The sequence below is a fragment of the Salvelinus sp. IW2-2015 genome, linkage group LG14 (assembly GCF_002910315.2).
Source record: "Salvelinus sp. IW2-2015 linkage group LG14, ASM291031v2, whole genome shotgun sequence".
Classification (NCBI taxonomy): Eukaryota; Metazoa; Chordata; class Actinopteri; order Salmoniformes; family Salmonidae; genus Salvelinus; species Salvelinus sp. IW2-2015.
In genome coordinates this window covers 15,066,483-15,093,728 of record NC_036854.1, presented here as the reverse complement: position 1 = coordinate 15,093,728, position 27,246 = coordinate 15,066,483, and the positions used below count along the sequence as shown (strand labels likewise).

The window sequence follows — 27,246 nt, the reverse complement described above, 5'->3', positions numbered from 1 at the left end:
TCAAAAGTTTAGACATTTTTACTATTTTCTACATTGTAGAATAATAGTGAAGACCTCAAAACTATGAAATAACACATATGGAATCATGTACTATCCAAAAAAAGTATTAAAAAATAAATAAAAATAAATATTTTATATTTGAGATTCTTCAAAGTAGCCACCCTTTGCCTTGATGACAGCTTTGCACACTCTTGGGCTTCACCTGGAATGCTTTTCCAACAGTCTTGAAGGAGTTCCCACATGCTGAGCACTTGTTTGGCTGCTTTTCCCTCACTCTGCGGTCCAACTCATCCCAAACCATTTCAATTGGGATGAGGTCGGGTGATTTGTGGAGGCCAGGTCATCTAATGCAGCACTCCATCACTCCTTCTTGGTCAAATAGCCCTTACACAGCCTGGAGGTGTGTTGGGTCATTGTCCTTTTTGAAAAACAAATGGTAGTCCCACTAAGCGCAAACTAGATGGGATGGTGTATCGCTGCAGAATGCTGTGGTAGCCATGCTGGTTAAGTGTGCCTTGAATTCTAAATAAATCAAGACAGTGTCACCAGCATAGCACCATCACACCTCCTCTTCCATGCTTCCAGGTGGGAACCACTCATGTGGAGGTCATCCGTTCACTACTCTGCGTCTCACAAAGACACGGCGGTTGGAACCAAAACTCAAAAATGTGGACTCGTCAGACCAAAGGACAGATTTCCACTGGTCTAATGTCCATTGCAGTGTTTCTTGGCCCAAGCAAGGTTCTTCTTCTTATTGGTGTCCATTTAGTAGTGTTTTCTTTGCAGCAATTCGACCATGAAGGACTGATTCACGAAGTCTCCTCTGAACAGTTGATGTGTCTAATTGAACTCTGAAGCATTTATTTGGGCTGCAATCTGAGGTGCAGTTAATTGCCGAATTTTGAGGCTGGTAACTCTAATGAACTTTTCCTCTGCAGAAGAGGTTACTTTGGGTCTTCCTTTCCTGTGGCGGTCCTCATGAGAGCCAGTTTCATCATAGCGCTTGATGGTTTTTGCGACTGCACTTGAAGAAACTTTCAAAGTTCTTGACATTTTCCGGATTGACTGACCTTCATGTCTTTAAAGTAATGATGGACTGTCGTTTCTCTTTGCTTTGTCACAACACAACTGATTGACTCAAACGCATTAAGAAGGAAAGAAATTCCACAAATTAACTTTTAAGAAGGCACACCTGTTTAACTTCTCTAGGATAAGGGGCAGCATTTTCACGTTTGGATGAAAAGCATACCCAAATTCAACTGCCAGCTACTCATCCCCAGAAGTTAAGATATGCATATTGTTAGTAGATTTGGATAGAAAACACTCAGAAGTTTCTAAAACTGTTTGAATCATGTCTGTGAGTATAACAGAATGTATTTAGCAGGCGAAACCCCGAGGACAAACCATTCAGATTTTCTTTTTGAGGTCGCTCTCTTGTCAATGGATTTTCATTGGGAATACAGATTTCTAATTGACCTTCTTGCAGTTCCTACTGCTTCCACTGGATGTCAACAGTCTTTAGAAATTAGTTGAGGGTTTTTCCTTTGTGTAATGAAGAAGTACGGCCATTTTGAATCAGGGTCACTTGTTGTGTACTGTTAGAGGCGCGTGACCAGAAAGCATGCTACAGATTGTTTTAATCCTGTATTGAACACAGATCATCCCGTCTTCAATTTTATCGATTATTTACGTAAAAAAATACCTAAAGTTGTATTACAAAAGTAGTTTGAAATGTTTTGGCAAAGATTACAGGTAACTTTTGAGATATTTTGTAGTCATGTTTCACGAGTTGGAACCGGTGTTTTTCTGGATCAAACGCACCAAATAAATGGACATTTTGGATATATATCGACGGAATTAATCGACCATTTGTGATGATTATGGGACATATTGGAGTGCCAACAACAGAAGCTCGTCAAAGGTAAGGCATGAATTATATTATTTTTATTTCTGCGTTTAGTGTCGCGCCTGCAGGGTTGAAATATGCTTATCTCTCTTTGTTTACAATGGTGCTAACTCAGATAATAGCATCGTTTGCTTTCGCCGAAAAGCCTATTTGAATTCTGACATGTTGGCTGGATTCACAACCAGTGTAGCTTTAATTTGGTGTCTTTCATGTGTGATTTAATGAAAGTTTGATTTTTATAGTAATTTATTTGAATATGGCGCTCTGCATTTTCTCTGGCTTTTGACCAAGTGAGACAGTAGCGTCCCGCCTAAACTCAGATTTTTGGATATGAACTTTACCGAACAAAACATACATGTATTGTGTAACATGAAGTCCTATGAGTGTCATCTGATGAAGATCATCAAAGGTTAGTGATTAATTTTATCTCTATTTCTGCTTTTTGTTACTCCTCTCTTTGGCTGAAAAAATGGCTGTGTTTTTCTGTGGCTATGTACTGACCTAACATAATCGTTTGGTGTGCTTTCGCCGTAAATCCTTTTTGAAATCAGACATGTTGGCTGGATTCACAACAAGTGTAGCTATAATTTGGTGTCTTTCATGTGTGATTTCATGAAAGTTGGATTTTTATAGTAATTTATTTTGAATTTGGCGCTCTGCATTTTTACTGGCTTTTGGCCAAGTGGGATGTTAGCGTCCCACATATCCCAGAGAAGTTAATTGAAATGCATTCCAGGTGACTACCTCAATGAAGCTGGTTGAGAGAATGCCAAGAGTGTGCAAATCTGTCAAGGCAAAGGGTGGCTACTTTGAATAATCTCAAATATAAAATATATTTGAATTTAACACTTTTTTTTGGTTACTATGTGATTCCATATGGGTTGTTTGATAGTTTTGATGTAAAATAAAGAAAAGTCCTTGAATGAGTAGGTGTCAACTCTTGACTGATACCAGTCAAAAGTTTGCACACACCTACTCATTCAAGGGTTTAATCAGCACAGTTCCTAAGTCATTTCTATGCAGTTTCATCCGTAGAAGAATTCATGACATATCCGAGGACTCAAATTTGGGTCGCAACCCACCATTTGAGAATCGCTGGCCTAATATCCCTCCCAATGTGTTCTCCAATCGCATAAACCATTTTAGAAAAAGTCTTTGTCGTTATCCTCGCAATGGGATTGAAAACAGTGGATCCGATATTTTTTATTATTTACTTGTTAAACAAAATGTCTTTCTTTTGAGCAATTGTATTAGTTTCAAATAATATTTTGTATGTTTTGAGCATACAATTATAGCTCAGTATTTGTATTATTTTATTCAGTCGTTTTTGCTCATCTTTATCAAGGGATCCAATATATTCCGGACCCCACTGTGTCGGCCTGGGATAAAACCTGTTGTCGGGGTGTATAATATCAGAAATATGTTATTTAAAACGCTTTGCCAATATATTTTTGTCAACACCTTATATAGCGGCCACAGAGATGAGACAACATCTCAGTGGCCACTCTTTTTTTTCATGATCAGACCTATAGTATTCTCATACAATGTTTGTGGGTCATTTGCAACAGAAGCAGAGCTAGTCTGGCACAGTACGAATACCATTTTATTATTTATCCATCAGGCCTGGGAGCCTGATGGAATATTGTTTGGAATATTGTGCCATCGCTGTACTAAACTTTAGAGGAGATATCAAGGCATCGAACTGCTGACCCCCTGTCTAATTTAGGAAGTCAAATTTGGTGAGAAATTTGAGGAATTGCTGCTCCCCTAACTCTTGTTCGATTTCTTTCAGCCTAGTATTGGCGTGTTTCTTCCTCTCCGATGTATAAGAAATAATGTGTCCTCTAATCACAGCTTTGAGAGATTCCCAAAAGATAGTCATCAACATCCCCGTGTTAGCTCAAAGGGAAAATAAGTAATCTGCTACTTCAAATACTGACAGAAAGCCCCATCATTCAACAGGTAAGCATCTTAGCGCCACAGTCACCGACCTGCAGACATATTGTCCAGTTTCAACACCATGGAGAGTGGAGAATGGCCTGTGATTTAGAATCAGGTGAAATGTAACGGACGCAGCAAAAAAAAAGTGCTCAATTCTGAAATATGACTTATGAACTGGCAAAAAGAAAGAGTAATCCCTAGCCGTTGGATGCGTCAGTCTCCAAATATCGGCAATGTTAAGGTTTGTCATTGTTTGTCATTCAACAAACACTGGCATTTGATTGTTGAACTTGATAGCTGTTTATCTAAAAGAGGATCCAAAATACAGTCGAAGTCGCCACCCACAATAACATTTGTATCCAATATATTTGTTATGGCCATAAATACCCTTTGGGAAAATAATGGATCATCGAAATTGTGACCATATAAATTAACCAAGGTTATTGGTATCCAATTCAGTGTACCAACCACAATAATATACTGACATTAGGATCTGAAATCAAGGATGAGTAAATAAAAGGAATGTTTTTCCTTATCAGGATTGCTACCCTCTCGCTTTTGCATCAGAATTAGACTGGTATATCTGACCAATCCAGCCGACTTGTAGTTTGGTCCGAGCCATGCATTTTTAATGAGTTTCCTGAAGAAACACCATGTCACCGGCCAGTGATTTAAGATGGGGAGAAAGCCTTAACTCTTTCAACGAACTGACCTAAGCCATTACAGTTCCAACGTACTATCTTTATTCCACTAGGCCTACTCTGTGCCCGGTCACTATGTGCCGTTACTTGTTTTAGAACAAATTGTTGCTGTCATAAAACCAAAAACACCCCGCCATCCTGGAACTTATCATACCACCTGTACTGAAACTAAATATAAAACACAGACCCCAACCCCCTCCCCCCAACCTTGGTTAAATTAGATTTGATTACCGAGTGACTTCCTCCAGCAAAGCACCCCTTGACTAACACACAAACCTTATGGTGCCTAGACATATAACCTAAGTTAACTCTGCATCTATAGATATATCTTAACTCTCACGTAGGTGATGAGTGGGACTAAAACATGATTGGCTAAACAATGTTATAAACGATAACATCTCACCAATCATAAGTTCCAATGTTCATTGTAATGAGCATCAGCAATAAATTCAAACACAGTACTGGCCTGTATTTGGCCATTTAGCCGTCTGACACGACAGGTTTGGTTCCTCAGCCAGGGAGCTTGCTTTGCCAATAACAGTTTGGCTTCTTTTGGAGTGTCAAACAAGCGCGTTGCTCCCTCGACTGTCACCTTGAACCTGGCTGGGAAAAGGAATCCATATCGGATGTTGGCTGCCCTGCCCTTCTTGCGCAGCTCATCATAATATTTCTGTTTGTTCCTCACCTCCAAAGTAGGATCTGGGTAGAAGGACACCCTAGCTTCTTTATAGTTGAGGGGATCTGCAGGCGTGCGATGAATGGCATTGGTGGCGCGCCCTTGGCTGGCTTTGGTGCGGATGATCTGTGTGTGCGGTCGATCAGGATGTGCGTTTTGACGTTTTCACTCCCCAGCAGGGCCGGTATCAGCTCCAATTACAAATTCAGTGGGCCTCCCTTTCTCTGTGTCTACCTGTATCCCAAAGGTTTGGATGTTCTGCTATCGTGAATGCGATTTAAGCATTTCCAGGCAGGTTTTCAGCTGAATTTTTTGTTTTATTTATTTATTTAACGGTTTGCACTTTCTCAATGTCCTGTAGCCTGGCCTCGTGATCGTCTGCTCGACCTCATGCACCTTTCATTCACAGTTCCGGTCATAGTCCCAATATTCTTTGAGATAGCAGCCAACTTTGTGTCTACTTTCTTGCTTAGTTTGTTTATAGTGACCAGTAGGTCGCTCTGAGGGGAGCTCTTGGGAGCAAGCATCTTCAGCTAACTCCTTGTGGGTCGGCGACGTTAGCATCGATTCATAGTCCGTCTTGTCCAAAATACATTGTTTAGCGGCTCACCCTTTTTTGCTACCTTTTCATCTTGTCAGACAATGTTTGAATTGATAGGTCGTGAGAGATTAATATAAATATGCATTTTTTTCTTTCAAAATTGAGCAGAGCTCTAACAATCCACGTTTATCCCATAGCACGCTTTCTAGTGTCCCCCGGGATTAATTAAATTGGGTTATTTAACTTTGTGCATATATTTGTCACGCTTTGTTTAATCTGTCCCTTGTGTAAGTTTTGGCTTTTCTGGCTGTATGAACAAAATGCCATGGCATTAATTATGTTAATTGACTCCTATTGATGTTTGTACTTTGCCGGGTCAAGTGAATTTGAATGCACTTTTCAAACTTTCAAAAGGGCCCTCCTTTGAATTTCGATTTTAAGAGCGCAAATCAAAACGTAAAAGTAAGAACAAGGTTGGAGAAACGTGGTATTTCTTACTCTAGACTACCTCTGGCAGCAGGCATACTGTACCCAGTGAACTGTACCTGAACAGTCTGGAGGACTGCACATGCCCAGAATAACTGTTTTTAATCACTTGTAGCTGTCTCACACACTTCCACCTTGTTCTTCCCCCTATGACACACAGATAGTGTAAATTCTTGGGGCTTTGATACCAGTTGTTGTTCCAGGAACATTACGCTCTGCTTTGAGTTGCTGTGAATTGGATTGAATTCTGTCTGTTCATCCAGTGACGCGGTGTGCTGTGTTGTGAAACGCGCAGGAACTGCTTCAACGAGCCTAAGTCTAGCCCAGGGATGGGCAACTTTGATGAGGGTGGGGCCCAGAACAATCTAAACTCCTCATGCCGCGGTGGCTCGCGGGTCTGCGTAAACACATCCATACCCACACATGCAGTCAGAGCCCCCCCCCCCCCCGCCAAAACAAAATTGATGGCTAGACTGAGTTGTCAATCTAAAAACAATTATCTGACATGGGCTAATTGACTGTCATAACAAGATAAAATCTGCTGATGCGCAACCAAATTTCGAAATTGCACCATAAGTTAAGACCTCGAGTGAATTCCCCCCCAAAAAAATCATTCTGAAAGCTGCTGTAGTTTAAACACATTCTTAATTGTAATGTAATCGGAAAGTTTTCTCTCTCTGCACATTGAGTCTGAGCATAATACATTTGAATTCAAAATGCAATAAATCTTATTAAAAGAAAATAGCTAAACTCTCGCTTTTCGCTCACGGGGTGTTTACATAATCCCCTCTGCCCACCATCCATTCATAATAGCAGTAATTATATTTGTCTTCACAAAGCCCAACCAAAGTTACTGAAGCCTAGCAGGCAGGCGCGGGAGTGGCTGCATCCCAAATGACACCATATTTCCTATGTAGTGCACTACTTTCGACCAGAACCATATGAGCTCTGGACCAAAGTAGTGCACTACATAGGGAATAGGGAGCCATTTGGGACACATTCATTGTCTTTAGCGGTTGTGTGTGTGAAGATTTCAGTGTTGGAGGCGAGCCATGTCACCAAGGCATTATACGGCTGCTGAAGTGTCTCATTCTCTAAATGTTTATCAAACAGCACTGTAATAAGCCCTCACAGCAGCACATTTTGAGAAGTGAAGTATTATTCCCTGAGCTGTTTTATAGAAGTTTCAGTTGATGGTCCTCAGTCCCTACCCAGTGATGTTCTACTCGGCTATGATTCCTACTAGCACCCGAGAGGCATAGCCTTTACATAATGGTGCAGCATACAAATATACACTGAGTGTACGAAACATTAGGAACACCTTCCTAATGTTGAGTTGCAACCCTTTTGTCCTCAGAACAGCCTCAATTCATTGGGGCATGGACTCTACGAAGTGTCGAAAGCGGTCCACAGGGATGCTGGCCCATGTTGACTCCAATACTTCCCACAGTTGTGTGTAGTTGGCTGGTGGACCATTCTTGATACACACTGGAAACTGTTGAGCATGAAAAACTCTGCAGCATTTTCAGTTCTTGACACACTCAAACCGGTGCGCCTGGCACTTACTACCAAACTCCGTTCAAARGCACTTAAATCTTTTGTCTTGCCCATTCACCCTCTGAATGCCACACATACACAATCCATGTCTCAATTTTCTCAAGGCTTAAAAATCCTTCTTTACCGGTCTTCTCCCCTTCATCTACACTGATTTGAAGTGGATATAACAGGTGACATCAACAAGGGATCGTACAGTAGCATTCGCCTCTTTTACTACTTGATGGTTTTCCATAGATTAGCAATGTATTGATTGAGTCCCCGGTGTTGTGTGGCCACTTTATAGATGATGACGTCACATGCACGAGCGTCACATACGGCCGATTGGCTTGCAGAGAGAGAGTTTTCTTCTTGACAGGGTGTAAGAAGCTTTAAATGTCAACCAGTTGTTACCCGCATGCGTTTTGTTCTTGTTCTTGTGAAATCTTCCGAACATTAAGTGCTAAAGGAAAAATCACCTCATTCAAACCCACTCATTCCTATAATTTACATTTGTGAACAAATGTTTAATTTTGTTGTTATAATAAGGTTGGTAGCAACTTGTGGAAATCTGTTGCAGCTCAAGTCGACTACAAAACCTACAATGCAAAGCACTGTCTATGGGCTGGCTGGCTAGCTAGCGAGCAAACGTAGCTGCACACAATAATACCAAAGTCAATATCAGTAGTAGCTAGTTAGCTATAAAATCGCCTAAACAAACTGCGCTGTCAATTTAGGAGTCTACAATCTCACCATGTTCAGTCTGACATTCGCAACAGCACTATGCAATGCACCCTGGACTGAAGAGGCAGACAAATAGGAGAAATGTGTTAGACCCTCTGTTAAATTACAAATGTAACATAGTAGGAATATTGTTATGACATTGGCCAAGTATTGAAATCTGACATGTATTATAGACGTTTTCGCAATCTAAAAGTCGTATTCCTATTGACTTGTGTAGTAAGAGCAGCTTTATCGCAATGCTACTTCATACCGGCCAGATTTCTGCCTGCTTGAACGGCAATAGCTCAGATAAACATAAAATGACCCAGTGAATCGATAGAACATCGCTCAGAGATGCAAGAAAACCAAATAGCCGTGATAATGGGTGAATTTTTACTTTAAGCATTGAGCTGCTCCCCTGGGGCACAAACATATGTCTGGGCCTGCAAATGGCTCCCTATTTAGTGCACTATTTCCGCCAGGGCATAGGGATCTGGTCAAAAGTAGTGCACTATGTTGGGTATAGGCTAAAGTGCTGCAGCTTTATCTCCAACCTTACAGGCTGGCTTCAGGCTTGCATTTCAGTATTTCTCAGTCCTGCTGAGAACAGTATGTCACAACAATCTTTCTCTGCAAGCTTCTGTCTCTCTCTCTCTTTCTCTCTGTGGGTCTCTTTTCTTTCTTTCTCTTTTCTCTCTTTCATTTGGCTTCTTGGAGTGTAATTTCAGCAAGATCTGAAAAGCCACAATCCGTGTCAATGCTGTTTGCATGTAGGCTAGGCTACATCAAAGCCTTATGAGAAGTCCAAAGAAAGTAGAATACTGTATATGGCTTAGTCTATGATCATGAGGATGATCATAGTGAATGTTGAAGATGATGTATAGGCTGTGCTGCAATTAAGGCTCATCAGCCTGCCTGTCAGCCCCTCCAGCAGTCCGTTCCTGCTAATGAGTGACTGTAGTTGGTGTTTTTAATGAAGCACATCCAAGCAGATAAGACTGCCACGGGATTGCAAATGAAGGATGCTATTGTCACTCTGCAGCGCTCTAATCTGATTACTACTTCATTATTTATTTTCCTTCTATTTCGTTCACTTTAGGGAAAATTATTCTCTGCGCTTTTCTTGCTGCAGAATTTTGGCGGCGTTTGTGTTGTCTTTGCTGTATGAATAACTAAGGGCTTTGAAATTTGAATATGGACTTGACTTGGGTTTGACTTCCCGGAACAAGAACTGAGATCAGTGCCTTTCTTACTGTATGAAGCGATGATTGAAGACACTAACGTGCTGTGCTTATTTTACTAACTGTCAGTCTCAGCTCCCTCCACCCTGCCAGACTGGGAAGTGGCTGGGCTGACTAGGCTGCCCTGTATGGAGAAAAATCATTGACATAACGATTTGAGCGTGTAGAATAGATTTGTAGTTGTAATAGCGTTGGCTAAGTTGTAACTTAATATTTGTGAGCAATAATTGCATCTGTACACCTGCACATGTCAATTTTACATGCTCAGACTGGCATTGCTTTAGTGCCCTACCGTGACAAAAGCTTTGTAGATGTGCAAACAGCGTTTTGCAAGGAGAGAGGGAGAGAATGAGTTCTTGGAGGTGGAACCTGTTTCTTCTAACCAATCAGATAAGGTTTTCATAGACCCCCAAGGCTCGATATTAAGGTTTTTCCGCTTGTCCTTGGCAAGTAAAAAAATATTTAAAAAATAAATACAAATGTCAGACCAGAATATAGATTTCAGTTGTCCGAATGGACAAGTAACAAATCAACAAATCAAACCGATCAGAATTGGATCAGGCAGCACACAGCAGGGCAATGCATGGTTGACATTCTGAGTAAATTGCCTATATTCCTGTTGGCTATAGCCTATTTCAATAAATATGTTATTTATACAAAGCAAGAGAACAATGTAGATGGAGCTAAGAGTCCTACCAAAGCAGCCAAAATATCCGGTCAGAAATGTTTTATTTTTCTCTCTCTCTCGAATGTCGGATCATCTGGGCCAATAGCCAAAGTTTTTATTTTTATAGTGGACACTCCAGTGTCTTATTGTTATAGACGCCCAAATGTTCTATTGTCTCTCCATTTCATATGAATATGACTTGGCCTACTAAGCCACTCTTTCAGTTTAATGCATGCTAGATTACTCCTTTTCATTAAACTGTACCCCTTTTTGTGTCAGATGGTCCAACACCATCCTCATACAATTTCTTTCATTTTTATAATCTTAGGTTGTAAACTAATTCTCATTTCTGGAAAAGGCATGACATAAAGGTTCAAATCCAGGTCATTGTGACATGATTATCCAAAACACAGGTTCCTATACAGAGAGGGGAGGACAGACTTACTTTCGTAAGTAGTAATTGATGACCCAGGTGAGGAGGCACACAATCTTGATATCGGTGATATCTGGGCACCAGTCTAAATTTTAATACTTTCAAACGCTATATACCTCTTGATTATGATTTATACCTGAATTGGAATAGAGTAACGGTGTTATGATATCAAACTAGAAGAAGAAACTACTACTGAATCGTAGCATGGGAGACTTCTGAAACAAACTCTGGCCAGCCACCACTAATGTATACAACTCGGAAAGCATTAAGATAATTTCGCTAAGCGATTGCCCTAAAAAACTTGTTTGAAGTTGAAATCACAGTAGGAGACTTGTACTTTTGACTTACAGCAGCCTACTGACGTTATGCAGCGGAAAATCAAGGGGCCGAAGGGTCAAATAAGAAATTTTTAGAGGGGGTAGGGGCTGTCTGACCAACTTTGTGGTCTTGTGGTTAGTGTCTGCCCTGAGATTGGAAGGTTGGAGTTTGATCCCCGTCTGAGTTAACCAAAGACTGTAGACCCAATGTGTCTCAGCATGGCACTCAGCATTAAGGAGATGCTATTCCGGCTCACACAAGCCAAAGCTCGTGAGATGCTACTTAATTAATTTACTGAAGGGCTGTCTGGCTCTCCTAGGCCTCCAGGTTATGCCGTTATTAGGTCAGTTTGTACTGAGTTGTTTGGTCCCCCAAGACAGGATGGTGCTCGTGGTCAACTGGTAGGTCCACAGGAGATATGCAATCCCAGTCCAATAGTGGATATCACACGACTTTTTGGATCAGCTTGCATTAAGACTAATTTATTGATACTGTTTTAACCCCTATTTAAGATTATTTTTTGTTTGACTGTCCTTAGTACAGCTCTTACCCCATCGTGTAACTCCAAATAAATGTTTTAACCTATTGTCATAAGTCGTTGTATTGCTTGTACCAACTGAGCCATATATTTTAAAACATTCTGTCCTTGCATCCATAGTTCAGATAGCATAGTAGCCCACACATGTATAGTAATTTTTCTCCTAATTGTATGGTCACGGTCTTAAAGTCTCATTACTTAAAGGGCTTTGAAAACAATGAACACAATATTGGGATGCAAACCAGGTGCTTGAAGGATCTTCTGGGCCTTTCCCAGTCATGGTGGACAAAACGTGCATCTCACTGAAGACCACTTCTGAATTGAGTTAGGATATGGTGGTAGTACTTCATGGGAGTTGGTGGTGCAGAGGGCCTAGTAGAACAGAATGTGACCCTTCTCACTCAGCTTTGTTCCTGCTTCCAAAAGACTACTATGTCCCTCTTGGTTCTCACTGGCAAAGACTGTGTCCTGCACCCTGATGGTAGGAAGGTGCACTGGTCAAACATTACTGTACTAAAACCCATAGACAAATCTCTTAACTTGGGTTAGTGTTGATATTTCATGTTAGACTCACCAATACCAATCTTCCCCAAAGATAGTAAATTAACACATTTTAAGCTTATACCTACAGTGCCTTCGGAAAGTATTCAGACCCCTTGACTTTTTCCACATTTTGTTACGTTACAGCCTTGTTCTAAAATGGATAAAAAATATTTTAAAAACTCGCCAATCTACACACAATACCCCATAATGACAAAGCTAAAAACCGTTTAGACATTTTTGCATTTATTTAAAATAAAAAACAGAAATATAGGTTTTATTTACGTAAGTATTCAAGTATTCATTAGCTCAGGTGTATCCTGTTTCAATTGATCATCCTTGAGATGTTTCTACAACTTGGAGTCCAGCTGTGGTAAATTCAGTTTATTTGGACATGATTTGGAAAGGCACACACCTGTCTATATAAGGTCCCACAATTGACAGTGCATGTCAGAGCAACAACCAAGCCATGGGGTCGAAGGAATTGTCCGTAGAGCTCCGAGACAGGATTGCGTCGAGGCACAGATCTGGGGAAGGGTACCAAAACAGCTACTTTCAGGTCTCTCCAGAGATGTTTGATCGGATTCAAGTCTGGGCTATGGCTGGGCCACTCAAGGACATTGAGACTTGTCCCGAAGCCACTCCTGCATTGTCTTGGCTGTATGTTTTGGGTCGTTGTCCTGTTGTAATGTGAACCTTCGCCAGAGTCTGTGGTCCTGAACACTCTGGAGCAGGTTTTCATCAAGGATCTCTCTTCACTTTGCTCCGTTTATCTTTGCCTCGATCCTGACTAGTCTCCCAGTCCCTGCCACTGAAAAACATCCCCACAGCATGATACTGCCACCACCATGCTTCACCGTAGGGATAGTGCCAGGTTTCCTCCAAACGTGACTCTTGGCATTCAGGCCAAAGAGTTCAATCTTGGTTTCATCAGACCAGAGAATCTTGTTTCTCATGGTCTGAGAGTCCTTTAGGCGCCTTTTGGCAAACTCCAAGCAGGCTGTCATGTGCCTTTTTACTGAGGAGTGGTTTCCGTCTGGCCACTCTACCATAAAGGCCTGATTGGTGGAGTGCTGGTTGTCCTTCTGAAAGGTTCTCCCATCTACACAGAGGAAATCTGGAGCTCTGTCAGTGACCATCGAGTTCTTGGTCACCTCCCTGACCAAGGCCCTTCTCCCCCGAATGCTCAGTTTGGCAGGCGGCCAGCTCTAGGAAGAGTCTTGGTGGTTCCAAACTTCTTCCATTTAAGAATGATGGAGGCCGCTGTGTTCTTGGCGACCTTCAATGTCGCAGAAAGTTTTACCAACTAGAGCCTTTGCTGTGGTACTTATTCAGACAAGAATACATTCTCAGGTCTGGACAAATACACACTAAAGTAACTAGGGATGGATGTGAAGCTAGCCTGCTAGCCAGAGGTACTTTGTGCCTAAAAAGCTTGCCAGTGCCCAAATTCCTGATGTTCCGTCACTGAAAGTAACCTTACTGTACCATCTATAGACTACTTATTTTCCCCCATTTGTTTAAGAAATTCATGCTGATGCCACAAACGGGGATACGGTTTACCTATATGATAACTGGAAGACTATGAATGGCTCCGTATCTACCTGGAAGATAATCAGCCTCTGGCTCGGCCTCTCCCGAGTCCGTTCAGGAGTTGCAGGGATGCGACAAGACTGTAACTACAACCAATTGAATACCACGAAATTGGTAGAAAGTTGTGATTTGGACTGGTGCCCTGATATCACTGATGCTACATGAGTCCCAGTACTGACTTGCCTTTGTAGGTATTAATTGAGGACCCAATTAATGTGAGACAACATTTTGTTGGCCGTCAGGTCCTCTGCAGCCACAGCCAGTTCCTACACCCTCATGGACAGTGTTGTAGCAGAGCTTGAAGAACCTGCCAAGGTGTTGTAATTTGTGGAGAAGCACTGCACCAGCGTCACTGTTCACTGTTGCCTACAGCCTTGCCCATGGCGCGCTGAAGCACTATCTACAAATTCTTGGCCAGGTCGTCCGACAGGCCCTGCACCTTGCCAAAGTAGTTTCCCATGAGGTTAATGTTGTGCATGATCTTGCTGCCCAAGCGGCACCGACTGTACATGAGGTCATTCCTGAGCACTCCAGGGTCCTCAGCTTGTGGTGGCCACCCAGCTCCTCGGCTTGCTCTATCATTAACGGAGTGTCTGCCACTAACGGAGTGTCTGCCAAAATATTAACTGTACATTGTCATATCAAATACAATGCAAGCCATCAATAATAGTTCCCATTCAAGTGACATTTAATGGTGCAGCTGAACATACCTGAAAATATATATTTATTCATATTAATTTATACGTTTTCCACAGCTGAGGCTAGCTGACTGTGTTGCATCCCTGCATATTTGACATCCTTCAGGTTCCTAATGATGTTGATGCTTTGCCTCCAGGCATTGCTGACTTTTGCCAGGGAGTTCTGGATGTCCTTCCCGTCTCCCAGGGCATTGTGGAGCTGACGGAGGGCTGAACGGACCCTGTTTAACTGGGAGTGGATTGCAGCCTGAAGAGTGGATTTGCATTAATCAATGGGCAGTAGCTACAGAATGCAGTCAATGTCTAAAGCTAAACAAATTAGTTTCTACCTTCAGTCGTGCTTCTACTAAAACTTCAGATCTAACTGGTTGATCAATATTCATGGGATTTATGTCAGTTTTTTGGTTTTAGCAGATTAATGATTACTTTTCTAATGATTGTGCTAGCTAGCTATGGCTCCATACAAAATCAAGCTAGCTAGTTAGCTTCAAAATTGTTTGCAAAATAACTTAACCTAATTGATTTCGGCGCTTGCATCAGACTACAACGTACGAACTCTTAATAACAATGACTTGGACAATAGCTTCCAAAAACAATATTACAGAAGAAAAAAGCTTGCTAACTAGCCATAAAATAATGGCATTTAAACTTACCTTCCATGACAACTAACAGCTGGGCTTTGATGGACATTCTTTGGTGGTAACCTGGTAATGCATGTCTTGAGTGACAGGTGTTTGCGCCAGACAACACGGCCCATGTGAGCTGTCACCAACCAAACAGTGTAGAGTATACTGGTCTGTGTTAACCTCATCTGATTGGTTAGAAGAAAGAGGTCCCATCTCCAAGAGCTCCTGCTCTCACACTCTCTCTCCTTGCTTGCAAATCTCTATTTGCACGTCTACAAATCTTTTTGTCACATAGGGCGCTTAAAGCACTGCCAAAAGTCTAGGGGCGCGAAATTGACATGCACAGGTGTACAGATGCAATTATTGCTTGCAAATATTAAGTTACCTGTAGGAGAATGTGTTTACAACTACAGATTATTCTACACGTTCAAATCGCTATGTCAATGATTTACCTCCATAGACCTGGGTCATATTCATTAGGGCGCAAAGAAAAACGAAAAACAAGCGTTACTTATTTGTCAAGTTCAGGTAGTGTAGTCCATCCCTGTTTCTGTCCGTGTTCAGGGTCATATTCATTAGGCACCAAACGGATGAGAACGGACTGACCGTTTAGTGCCTAGCGGAAGATTTGTGACCCCTGAGGTTTGGGAGACATACTGCTGTCAGTCTGAAGTGAACCTATCCTCTTCTCAGAAGCTCTGTGTGAAAAACAGGAGTGGAGGACATTAGACGAGACCCGTTGGCATGGCGACCTCACTAAAACGTTGATTGAATACACAGACACTCATTACCTGTGGCTTCTAGCTGCCTTTGCGATGCTCTTTATTTGATGGACCTGGCTGTAGCTATCCCAAGAGAACTCAACAATCTCAATCTCTCTCTCTGTCTCGTCTTCTCTCTGTCTTTTTGTCTCTCTCCCCCTTTCTCTCTCTTCAGTTCAGCTCATGATTATTCAGACCTGTACACTGTTGCCATGGCACTGGATTGGCAGCTCGTAACCTTGTCATATCTAGACCAATCTATCGAGAGGAAGATATGAAAGATTGGATTTCGTTTGAAAATATCAACCAAGTAAAAACATCCAAATGCATTCGTATTCACTGTACCATTGAGCTGTGGGGGAGATATTAGCCCTACTTTGATTGCCTTTGTATTAGCAAGTCAGGTTTTGCATTAGTTCCTTCTCAAATGAATTATAGAAATGCAAAGCCTCACACTGTGTTCAAAGATGATTCATTTGTTTGTCTGTTTTGTCTTTCAGGGTCAGCCGGTCGGTCAGTGTGATTTCAATATTCGGCTGTTGTGCATAGAGAAAGAGATCATCTCCCCTCGGATGGAGAAGATGAAGACGGGACAGATCGACAAGACAAAGGAGCCCTTCAGTGTCAGGAACAAGCCATTCTTTGACATCCACGCAGCACGAAAGGTAATACACGCATGCATGTGCACATGCACTAAACTGTGCCAGGGCCAGATCATCACAAGTCTGTGGTGGTCTGACATTCTAGCCGTACATTATTTAACTTTTTCATCAGTTCAGGGACTCATCTAAGGCCTAATCAAAACAACAGGATAGATAAACTTTCAATGACATCAGTTGCCGATTTTGTTTTCTCACTTTGAAACAAATATGTATTATTAATCTTGAAGTATTAATGTGCTCTCATAAAGGGTACATTGCATTTTCTTCCCACGCTGTGCTTTTACTGTAGATTGACTGCTTTTGACTGCCTTTGTACAAAGGGCATTGTAGATTCCTCTATCACCATTAAAGGAAAAAGAAATGTGATCAAAGCTTTTTTTAATCAGTGGGAATATTCATAAAAACTATAAATAATCAACAGAAAAAATAATTAGCTCTGAAAATGGCCTATTGGCCTATGTGGCTCCACTATTTACAATCTATAATTGATTATTCGCAGATCATGGAGATATTCTATGGAGCCTTTTTATATTAGGAAACCCGGCCTACCTCTATACAGAGTTACTTGTGTTTGCAGATCATGTGCTGCTGCTGACAAGGACAAGAGTGTTTTTATTCTCCAAAAGCTATTAAACCTCGCCAGAAAGGCCCTGCACCCTCAGTCTCATAATGGCTCCACCGAAGGACATTGCGCAAAAAAACTAGATCTACACTGGGCCAGATCAGTGGGAAACTGTAGCTCTGTACGTTCCATTAAATGCCTGATAACATAGTAGAGGGAGCAAGGGTTTATGGCAGTCTTCACATTTTTCCCACCACTGTTCATATGGCCGGTCTGGTCATGGCGGAAGCAGGGAACAGCTCCAGTCCCAGCTACTATCACTGATCTCTTTGTGCTGGAGCCTGTTTTGTCCTGCATGAAATGTTAGCCATGAATGACTGGGTTACCCCCCTGGTAAACCCTGTTCCAACTTCCAACCCCTCCTGTCTGAGGCTTTTATGACAGATTGCCCACTGTCTTGTTAGCAGGATGTAGATTAAGATATTCCAGAAATGAAGTCATTGGAATTACGCCTGCCTCGTTCGCTATGTCTTTGTTCTGATGCTGAGGCCATCTGCTCTGCGTACAGCCATATCTCTGTTACAGACATCATGAAATGGGGGAATAGGAATCTGGTTTATTCATTTGCGGTGGCGCAGCTTTCCACTTCATGACATGTTTGCCGGAAATTCATTTTATGATATTTCAATGAGGCCGAGGCTGTGTGATGGCTTTTCAAGTTTCCAGCTCCCCTGAATTAAACACTAGAACTGCCATAGACCAACGGCCACTGACGTTTGATTGTGTAATAAAAATCTACGTCCTGCTCCTTCCCTGACCTTTCCTAAATGTTTGTATTTGACATTGCTCAATTTGTCTGAATTTAGAAATCACAGAGAAGTATTTAGAGCCTTTTGACCTGTTTTTCTTTACACCTGTTCCCAACTTAACCCTCCAAAACAATGCGCTGTAAGACATTGGTACCCAGCCAGGCGCTAATTTGTCTCTCTCTCTCTCCTTACTGAATGAAAGGATGAATAGGTGATAATTGTGCACGTTCCTTCACAATTGAAAATGAAATTAGGCCCAACCAAAAGATGAGGGTGAGGAGGTTGATTTTAATTTAGAAAGAAAAGTTTGTTATGCCTATTTATCAGCGTTGGCGCTCTTGTTTATAGCACATAATTTGACCGCGATCCTTGCGGATTGATGTCATTCCCTTTGACATTTTAAGCTGTTACGGGACTGTTTTATATACAATAAATCTATTACTAATTTCATTTATTGTAAGGGAAAATGAGTAATGCCAAACATATCCTTGACTGTATCCGAGTTGATGCGCAAAGGGAATCAAAAGATGCCAGCCCACTGAATGAATGACAAATGGATGAATGGGCGATAATTGTGCACATTACTTCACAATCAAATTTAAATTAGGCCTAACAATGATGAGGGTGAAGAGTGGGATTTTAATTTAGAACAACAATAGTGTAAGGGAAAATAAAACATGCTACGGGTTGCAGTAGGTCTTTAGAATAGTGCAAAACATATCCTTGACTTTATACAAGTTGATGAGCGAGGGGAAACAAACCATGCCTGTCAGCCTGCACAGCCGGTCAATCAAAACTATACCGAAACTAATTTCACTCATAAGACAGCCAATAGACAGAATGAAATGTACAATAGTCTGATGAGCGACAATATTATCAGTTGTTAAATTGTACATGAAGAGATGCGCACATCTTATATTTGACAGGTGCAGGGTAGGAGCATCAGTTTATCAAATCCTCCTTCAGAGTCACATGCAGGTAAAATGTTAAGATTTCTATATAGTATCAGAAAGATAATATTTTGCAGTTTCTATGACACTTACCTTTGTCAAATATCTCTACAAAATTTAAGAGGTGGAGCTCTATTTCCAAATTTCACTTTTTGCAAGAATATCTGGGCAATCCATGCATTCACCACTCGCACGGCTGCATTGCTCTGGCTACTAAGCCAAAACTAGTAACGTAATAAACTTATGCAATTCTGTTTTCCTTTAAATACATTTTATTTCCACAATATTTCTTTAGACTTGCCAAAACTAAATTATGGACTTCTTTGTGATGGACTTGAACTAGTGCTTTTTCGCTTGTACTTGTAGCCTAGACTAACAAACTAATGAAAATGCTGTTATGTTCCTTGAAATAATAGTTTTTTTTTGTATTCTGTTATCTAAGACCTTTATAAACACAACCAAATTCTTATTCATCAGATAGCATATATGAAATGTATTTATTTGACTGTTAGAATGTTGATGGGTCATTGGCTTAAAGTGTTGAAAATTGGCTTTAGGCCTACATTTTTCACTAGGACTTTTGTGGAATTATACAAAACATATCCTTTACTCTATCTAAACAAATAACTATTGTTATATTTTTTACATGGATATATTTCACTCATTTCTTTATGCACTATTTATCAATCATTGGTTCCTATGTTTGCGCACCTCGCGGGTTGATATTAATCTGATGCATATGCTAAAGGAGATACCCGGCAGCGTTCTCTAGCGGTTCTCTTTTCAAATAGGACTATCTATTTTATTTTGTTCATGAAATTGTTTTGAATCGGCTGCAATAGCTGGTCTGCTGTCGGAATACAAAGGACTTATAGTTCCTCTGTTTTATTTTATCGTTTTGCCTTTTATTCAGTAAATTGGACGTTGATGGGACTGGAAAATTGACCGCTTGGAGGCAAAAAGCATGTGCTGAGTGGAAGATGAGGCTTTAGATTAGATTTACCTTAGCTCTGGTCTAAGTTAAGGGCCCATTAGCAGACTGGAGTATGGGAGAGGGTTCAGATGGAGAGCCCACTTGTCATTTGAAATGACTGACAGTAGATGAGGAAAAGAGCTGGGCTTAATGAATAGTGTCACTGAATGCTCTTTCACATCAGCTAAATGTGCTCACTCACTGGGTTTAATTAAGCTTTGTGCAAGAGCCCACAGTCAATTACATTTACATTTTAGTCCTTTAGCAAACACTCTTATCCAGCTCAGTAATAGCTTTTATTAATAGCTTTCCTTATATTTCTCATGCAACAAATACTTACTTACAGTGCCTTCAGAAAGTATTCACACCCCTTTACTTTTTTCACATTTTGTTACAAAGTGGGATTAAAATTGATTTAATTGTCATTTTTTTTGTAAACAATATACACAAAATGTCAAAGTGGAAGAAAAATTCTAACATTTGTAAAACATTTATGAAAAATAAAACACTAATATACAGTATCTTGATTAGATAAGTAGTTAACCCCCTGAGTCAATACATGTTAGAATCACCTTTGGCAGTGATTACAGCTGTGAGGATTTCTGGGTAAGTCTTTAAGAGCGTTCTAAACGCGATTGTGCAACATTTGCCCATTTTTATTTTCAAAATTCTTCAAGCTCAGTCAAATTGGTTGTTGATCATTTCCAGCTCTTGTCATAGAATTTCAAGATTATTTAAGAACATTCAATGTCTTCTTCGTAAGCAACTTCCGTGTTGGCCTTGTGTTTTAGGTTATTGTCTTGCTGAAGATGAATTCATCTCCCAGTGTCTAGCATTTTGCCTGTGCTTGGCTCTATTCCATTTCTTTTTTTTATCCTGAAAAATTCCCCAGTCCTTAATGATTACAAGCATACCCATAACATGATGCAGCCACCACTATGCTTGAGAATATAAAGTACTCAGTTATGTGTTGTATTGGATTTGCCTCAAACATAAGTCTTTGTATTCAGGACAAAAAGTGAATTGCTTTGCCCCCCCCTCCCCCCTCAAGCTAATGAGTCATTCTGACTGCATTCTAACAGTGTAATTAATCAATTTCATATATGCTATCACAAAGATAATCATTTGGGTGTGTTTATGAAGGCCTTGGATAACATTAGAATACCATTTTTATTTTATTTCAAATAACACAATCATTTTCATTAGTTTATGTTACTGTGGTAGGCTATATATAAAAATATATATGAAAAACACTAAGTCAAGTGTTCATTTAATTTTATTAGTGGAGTGTCTTTTGTTACAACTATGAAACAGAAAGCATATGTGTTGGAACACGGTAACAACTTTTTATAACTACAAAATAAAAAAATACCCCAACCAGCAAGACGTGCAGTCCAATTATGAAAACATCAGTAGCCTAAACATCATTATAAATGTCAAGTGGCCTTGATAAATAAAGCAATGATGGCATTATAATATGTGTCGATATGACAGCAGTCAAAAATAGGCAATTATTGTCAGCTCGTGCTTAAATTGTGCATCTTCAGGCAATGGCGTCAGTTGAATGTCATTTATCTGCTATCCATTGTGCTAACAGTTTAAATCTTCGTAACTTTCACTTCCTTGACATACTTTGACATACAGTACCTTTGTTTGGTTGTAGTGCGTAATAGTCTCCAGGCTTTCTCTTTATTGTGTCCTGTTGTCTTGCCATTCTTCAGCACCGTTGTAGACTACAACGGCTGTGCAGGTGCCTTATTTTGCACAGAGGGAGGAAGCTCCCATCTTACTTTGTTCATGGTGCCAGCCAGGCTTGTTTTCTTTGCAAGCAACTTGTTCGCCAATGACAGTGAAGTCCATGGTGACATTTGTACCCTTGTCAACATAAGATTCCGCAAGCCTCATTACCACATTCTCCGACACTCGCCAACCTGCTGCCCAACGTGGATCTTTTCCCAGATATTGAAAGCCTTTCAGCATGTACAATTACACACGCTCTCACTGAGTAGCCTACTCCAAGTAGGTCAGAGTAGACTGATAAGTCTGCTTGGATTTGGTGCACTGATATAGGGTCCATACCTTTTTGAGATTATAATTCAAATAGATCAAAACAATACAATAGCCCGCCCTGTTCTTCTTTCACAATTGGTGCTTACATAATTATGCATCATTTGCTACCCCTCACTCATCAACTCACCTATCCCCCCCAAAACCTCATACTTTACTTCATGTATTTAATCTGTTGTGTGTGAAATTAGTTTCAAAATGGACTACTTTAGCGCTTCTAGTGTTAGTCGTACCATTGGTCTCATGGTGATATCTGCCGATAGGTGCCCTTCTTTGTGAAGCGTTGGAAAACCTCCCTGGTCTTTCTGGTTTAATCTGTGTTTGAAATTCACTGCTTGACAGAGGTACCTTAAATGATCTGTATGTGTGGGGTACAGAGATGAGGAAGTCATTCAAAAATCTGGTTACACACTATTATTGCACTTAGTATAATGTGACTTGTTAAGCACATTTTTGCTCCTGAACTTATTTAGGCTTGCCATAACAAAGGTGTTGAATACTTTTTGACTCAACATTTAAGCTTTTCATTTTTTATTAATTTGTAAAAATATCTGAAAACCTCATTCCACTTTGACATTATGGGGTGTTGTGTTTAGGCCAGTGACTAGGCTGTAACACAGCAAAATGTCAAGGGGTGTGAATACTTTCCGAAGGCACTGCATGTGTGTTTTAAGTACGTATTTGTTTCGCGAGTTATCTCTCCCTGCCTTCCCCACCAGTCTAATGTCCACAACTCATTTATAAAACACAGCAAACCGTTAGTTCAGTAAACTGTGCTTAATTGGATCATTAAAGCAGTGTGATCAGTATCAGCAAGTCTTGACCTTGTGGGTCTGAGACCTCTAACCCTTCCAATAACACCAGCTTAATATTAGTCAGAAACTGTGCTTAATTGGATCATTAAAGCAGTGTGATCAGTATCAGCAAGTCTTGACCTTGTGGGTCTGAGACCTCTAACCCTTCCAATAACACCAGCTTAATATTAGTCAGAAACTGCAGTCCTTTGTGTGTTACACCATGAGAGAGCCACTTTGAGACTTCTAATGCAGCGCAATGGAATTATCTCAGCTCTATTGTATTCCCGGTTTGGGCCTGGCACTTGTTGCTCTTACCTCTGGCTGTATTGCCTGGCTGTATTGGCCCATTGTTGTTTTTGTCGTACCTCAGAACTTATCCAGCCAGTCACAAGTTAATGGATGGTGACGACCGCATGACTGCCTCTCTGTATCCCATCATGGTTGCATCACAAATGGCATCCTATTCCCAATTGCGTGCACTACTTATGACCAGGTCCCAGCTCTGGTCAAAAGTAGTGCACTATATAGGGAATAGAGTGCTATTTCAGACCAGGGTTTCCATTAGGAAAATGTGGCATGGTACATTTGACCTGCAGCATTTTAATTTACCTGCATTAGTTGCGTAACCTAATTAAAACCTCTTAAGGATCCACCCCTTTACAAAAATGTTTTTGCCTAAAATGACATACCCAAAGCTAACTACTTGTGGCTCAGGATATGCGTATTCTTGATACCATTTGAAAGGAAACACTTTGAAGTTTGTAGAAATGTGAAATGAATGTAGGAGAATATAACACAATAGATCTGGTTAAAGATAATACAAAGGAAAAAACTGTTTTTGTGGATTTTTTTGTATTGTTTTTGTACCGTCTTTGAAATGCAAGAGAAAGGCCGTAATGTATTATTCCAGCCCAGGTGCAATTTAGATTTTGGCCACTGGATGGCAGCAGTGTATGTGCAACGTTTTAGACGTTTAACAGAACATGCAACTCGAATGCAATGGTGTGCCATTCTTACCGAATTCCGATGTAGAACATCTACTTTGTGCGTGACACAAGTAATTTTTCCAACAATTGTTTACAGACAGATTATTTCACTTATAATTCACTGTATCACAATTCCAGTGGGTCAGAAGATTACATGCACTAAGTTGACAGTGCCTTTAAACAGCTTAGAAAATTCCAGAAAAGGATGTCATGGCTTTAGGAACTTCTGTTAGGCTAATTGACATAATTTGAGTCAATTGGAGGTCTACCTGTGGATGTATTTCAAGGCCTACCTTCAAACAAGCTAACCGATCGCTGCAGCTGTACATAGCCCATCTGTAAATAGGTTGATTAGGTGGGCTATCTCATCACCATATTGTTTTTATTTGTTTTTCTGCTCTTTTGCACAGCATTATTTCTACTTGCACATCACCATCTGCTCATCTATCACTCCAGTGTTAATTTGTTAAATTGTAATTACCTCGCTACTATGGCCTATTTATTGCCTTACCTCCTCACGCCATTTGCACACACTGTATATAGACTTTCTTTTTTTCCTACTGTGTAATTGACTGTACGCTTGTTTATTCCATGTGTAACTCTGTGTTGTTGTTCGTGTCGCACTGCTTTGCTTTATCTTGGCCAGGTCGCAGTTGTAAATGAGAACTTGTTCTCAACTAGCCTACCTGGTTAAATAAAGGTGAAATAAAAAATAAATAAACTCAGTGCCTCTTTGCTTGACATCATGGGAAAATCAAAATAAATCAGCCAAGACCTCAGGGGGAAAAAAGTAGACTTACACAAGTCTGGTTCATCCTTGGAAGTAATTTCCAAACGCGGAAGGTACCACGTTCATCTGTACAAACAATAGTATGCAAGTATAAACACCATGGGACCACGCAGCCGTCATACCGCTCAGGAAGGAGACGGGTTATGTCTCCTAGAGATGAACGTACTTTGGTACGAAAAGTGCAAATCAATCCCAGAACAACAGCAAAGGACCTTGTGAAGATGCTGGAGGAAACATGTACAAAAGTATCTATATCCACAGTAAAACGAGTCCTATATCGACATATCCTGAAAGGCCGCTCAGCAAGGAAGAAGCCACTGATCCAAATCCACCATAAAAAAAAAAAGCCAGACTACGGTTTGCAACTGCACATGGCGACAAAGATCGTACTTTTTGGAGAAATGTCCTCTGGTCTGATGAAGCAAAACTAGAACTGTTTGGCCATAATGACCATTGTTATGTTTGGAGAAAAAGGGGGTGGCTTGCAAGCCGAGGGAACACCATCCCAACCGTGAAGCACGGGGGTGGCCGCATCATGTTGTGGGGGTGCTTTGCTGCAGAAGGGACTGGTACACTTCACAAAATAGATGGCATCATGAGGTAGGAAAATGATGTAGATATATTGAAGCAACATCTCAGACATCAGTCAGGAAGTTAAAGCTTGGTCGCAAATGGGTGTTCCAAATGGACAATGACCCCAAGCATACTTAAAAAGTTGTGGCAAAATGGCTGAAGGATAACAAAGTCAAGGTATTGAAGTGGCCATCACAAAGCCCTGACCTCAAACCTATAGAAAATTTGTGGGCAGAACTGAAAAAGCGTGCGAGCAAGGAGGCCGACAAACCTTAGTTACACCAGCTCTGTCAGGAGGAATGGGCCAAAAATCACCCAACTTATTGTGGGAAGCTTGTGGAAGGCTACCCAAAACGTTTGACCCAAGTTAACTTCTTATGGCTGCAGGGGCAGTATTGAGTAGCTTGGATGAAAGGTGCACAGAGGTGCCCAGAATAAACGGCCTACTCCTCAGTCATAGTTGCTAATATTTGCATATTATTATTAATATTGGATAGAAAACACTCTGAAGTTTCTAAAACTGTTTGAATTATGTCTGTGAGTATAACAGAACTCATATGGCAGGCAAAAACCTGAGAAGTTCCACTTCCTGTTAGAATTTTTTCTGAGGGTGGCAGATTTTCAACCAAGCTCTCATTGAAATTACAGCGAGATATTGATGAGTTTTCACTTCCTACGGCTTCCACTAGATGTCAACAGTCAATAGAACTTTGTCTGATGACTCTAATGTGAAGGGGGGCCGAAGGAGACAGGAATTAGTCACCACTGCCACGAGCTGACCATGCTTTGACCACGCGCGTTCACGTGATAGGCAKCTCCGTTCCATCKCTCAACTGAAGTCAATSTAATTCTCCGGTTGGAACGTTATTCAAGATGTATGTTAACAACATTCTAAAGATTGATTCAGTACATCGTTTGACATGTTTCTATTGACTGTTATGGAACTTTTGGACATTTCGTCACGTTATAGTGGACGCGCTTTTTGACTTTGGAATTGTTTACCAAACACGCTAACCAAAGTAGCTAATTGGACATAAATAACGGACATTATCGAACAAATCAAGCATTTATTGTGGACCTGGGATTCCTAGGACTGCATTCTGATGAAGTTCATCAAAGGTAAGGAAACATTTATCATGTATTTTCTGGTTTCTGTTGACCCCAATATGGCGGCTAATTTGGCTATTGTTCTGAGCTCCGTCTCAGATTATTGCATGATTTGCTTTTTCCGTAAAGTTTTTTTGAAATCTGACACAGCGGTTGCATTAAGGAGAGGTATATCTATAATTCCATGTGTATAACTTGTATTATCATCTACATTTATGATGAGTATTTCTGTTGAAACGATGTGGCTATGCAAAATCACTTGATGTTTTTGGAACTAGTGAATGTAACGCGCCAATGTAAACTCAGATTTTATGTTATAAATATAAACTTTATCAAACAAAACATGCATGTATTGTGTAACATGAAGTCCTATGAGTGTCATCTGATGAAGATAATCAAAGGTTAGTGATTMATTTTATCTCTATTTCTGCTTTTTGTGACTCCTGTCTTTGGCTGGAAAAATGGCTGTGCTTATTGTGGTTTGGTGGTGACCTAACAATCGTTTGTAGTGCTTTCGCTGAAAAGCATATTTGAAATCGGACACTTTGGTGGGATTAACAACAAGATTACCTTTAAAATGATATAAGACACATGTATGTTTGAGGAATTTTAATTATGAGATTTCTGTTGTTTGAATTTGGCGCCCTGCACTTTCACTTTCTGTTGTCATATCGATCCCGGTAGCGGGATTGCAGCCATAAACAATTTAAAGGCAATGCTACCAAATACTAATTAGGTGTATGTAATCTTCTGACCCACTGGGAATGTGATGAAATAAATAAAAGCTGAAATAAATCATTCTCTCTACTATTATTCTGACATTTCACATTCTTAAAATAAAGTGGTGATTCTAACTGACCTAGGACAGATAATTTTTACTCTGATTAAATGTCAGCAATTGTGAAAAACTGAGTTTAAATGTATTTGGCTAAGGTGTATGTACACTTCTGACTTCAACTGTATATGGATCAGACAATGTTTGTCAGTGTCAGCAGAGTAGGTTGCCCTGACGTTTTTGTTGTATTAAAAAAGATTCTGCTAATGTCTC

General features: G+C 40.5%; 1 protein-coding gene across 1 annotated transcript in view; it reads left to right on the top strand.

The window, feature by feature from the left end:
• rngtt (RNA guanylyltransferase and 5'-phosphatase) overlaps nucleotides 1-27,246 on the top strand; it is a 148,124-nt gene that overhangs the window by 49,336 nt on the left and 71,542 nt on the right. The window contains 1 exon segment of the mRNA XM_023999893.2: nucleotides 16,423-16,587. Within this exon segment, the coding sequence (XP_023855661.1) occupies nucleotides 16,423-16,587 (165 nt within the window).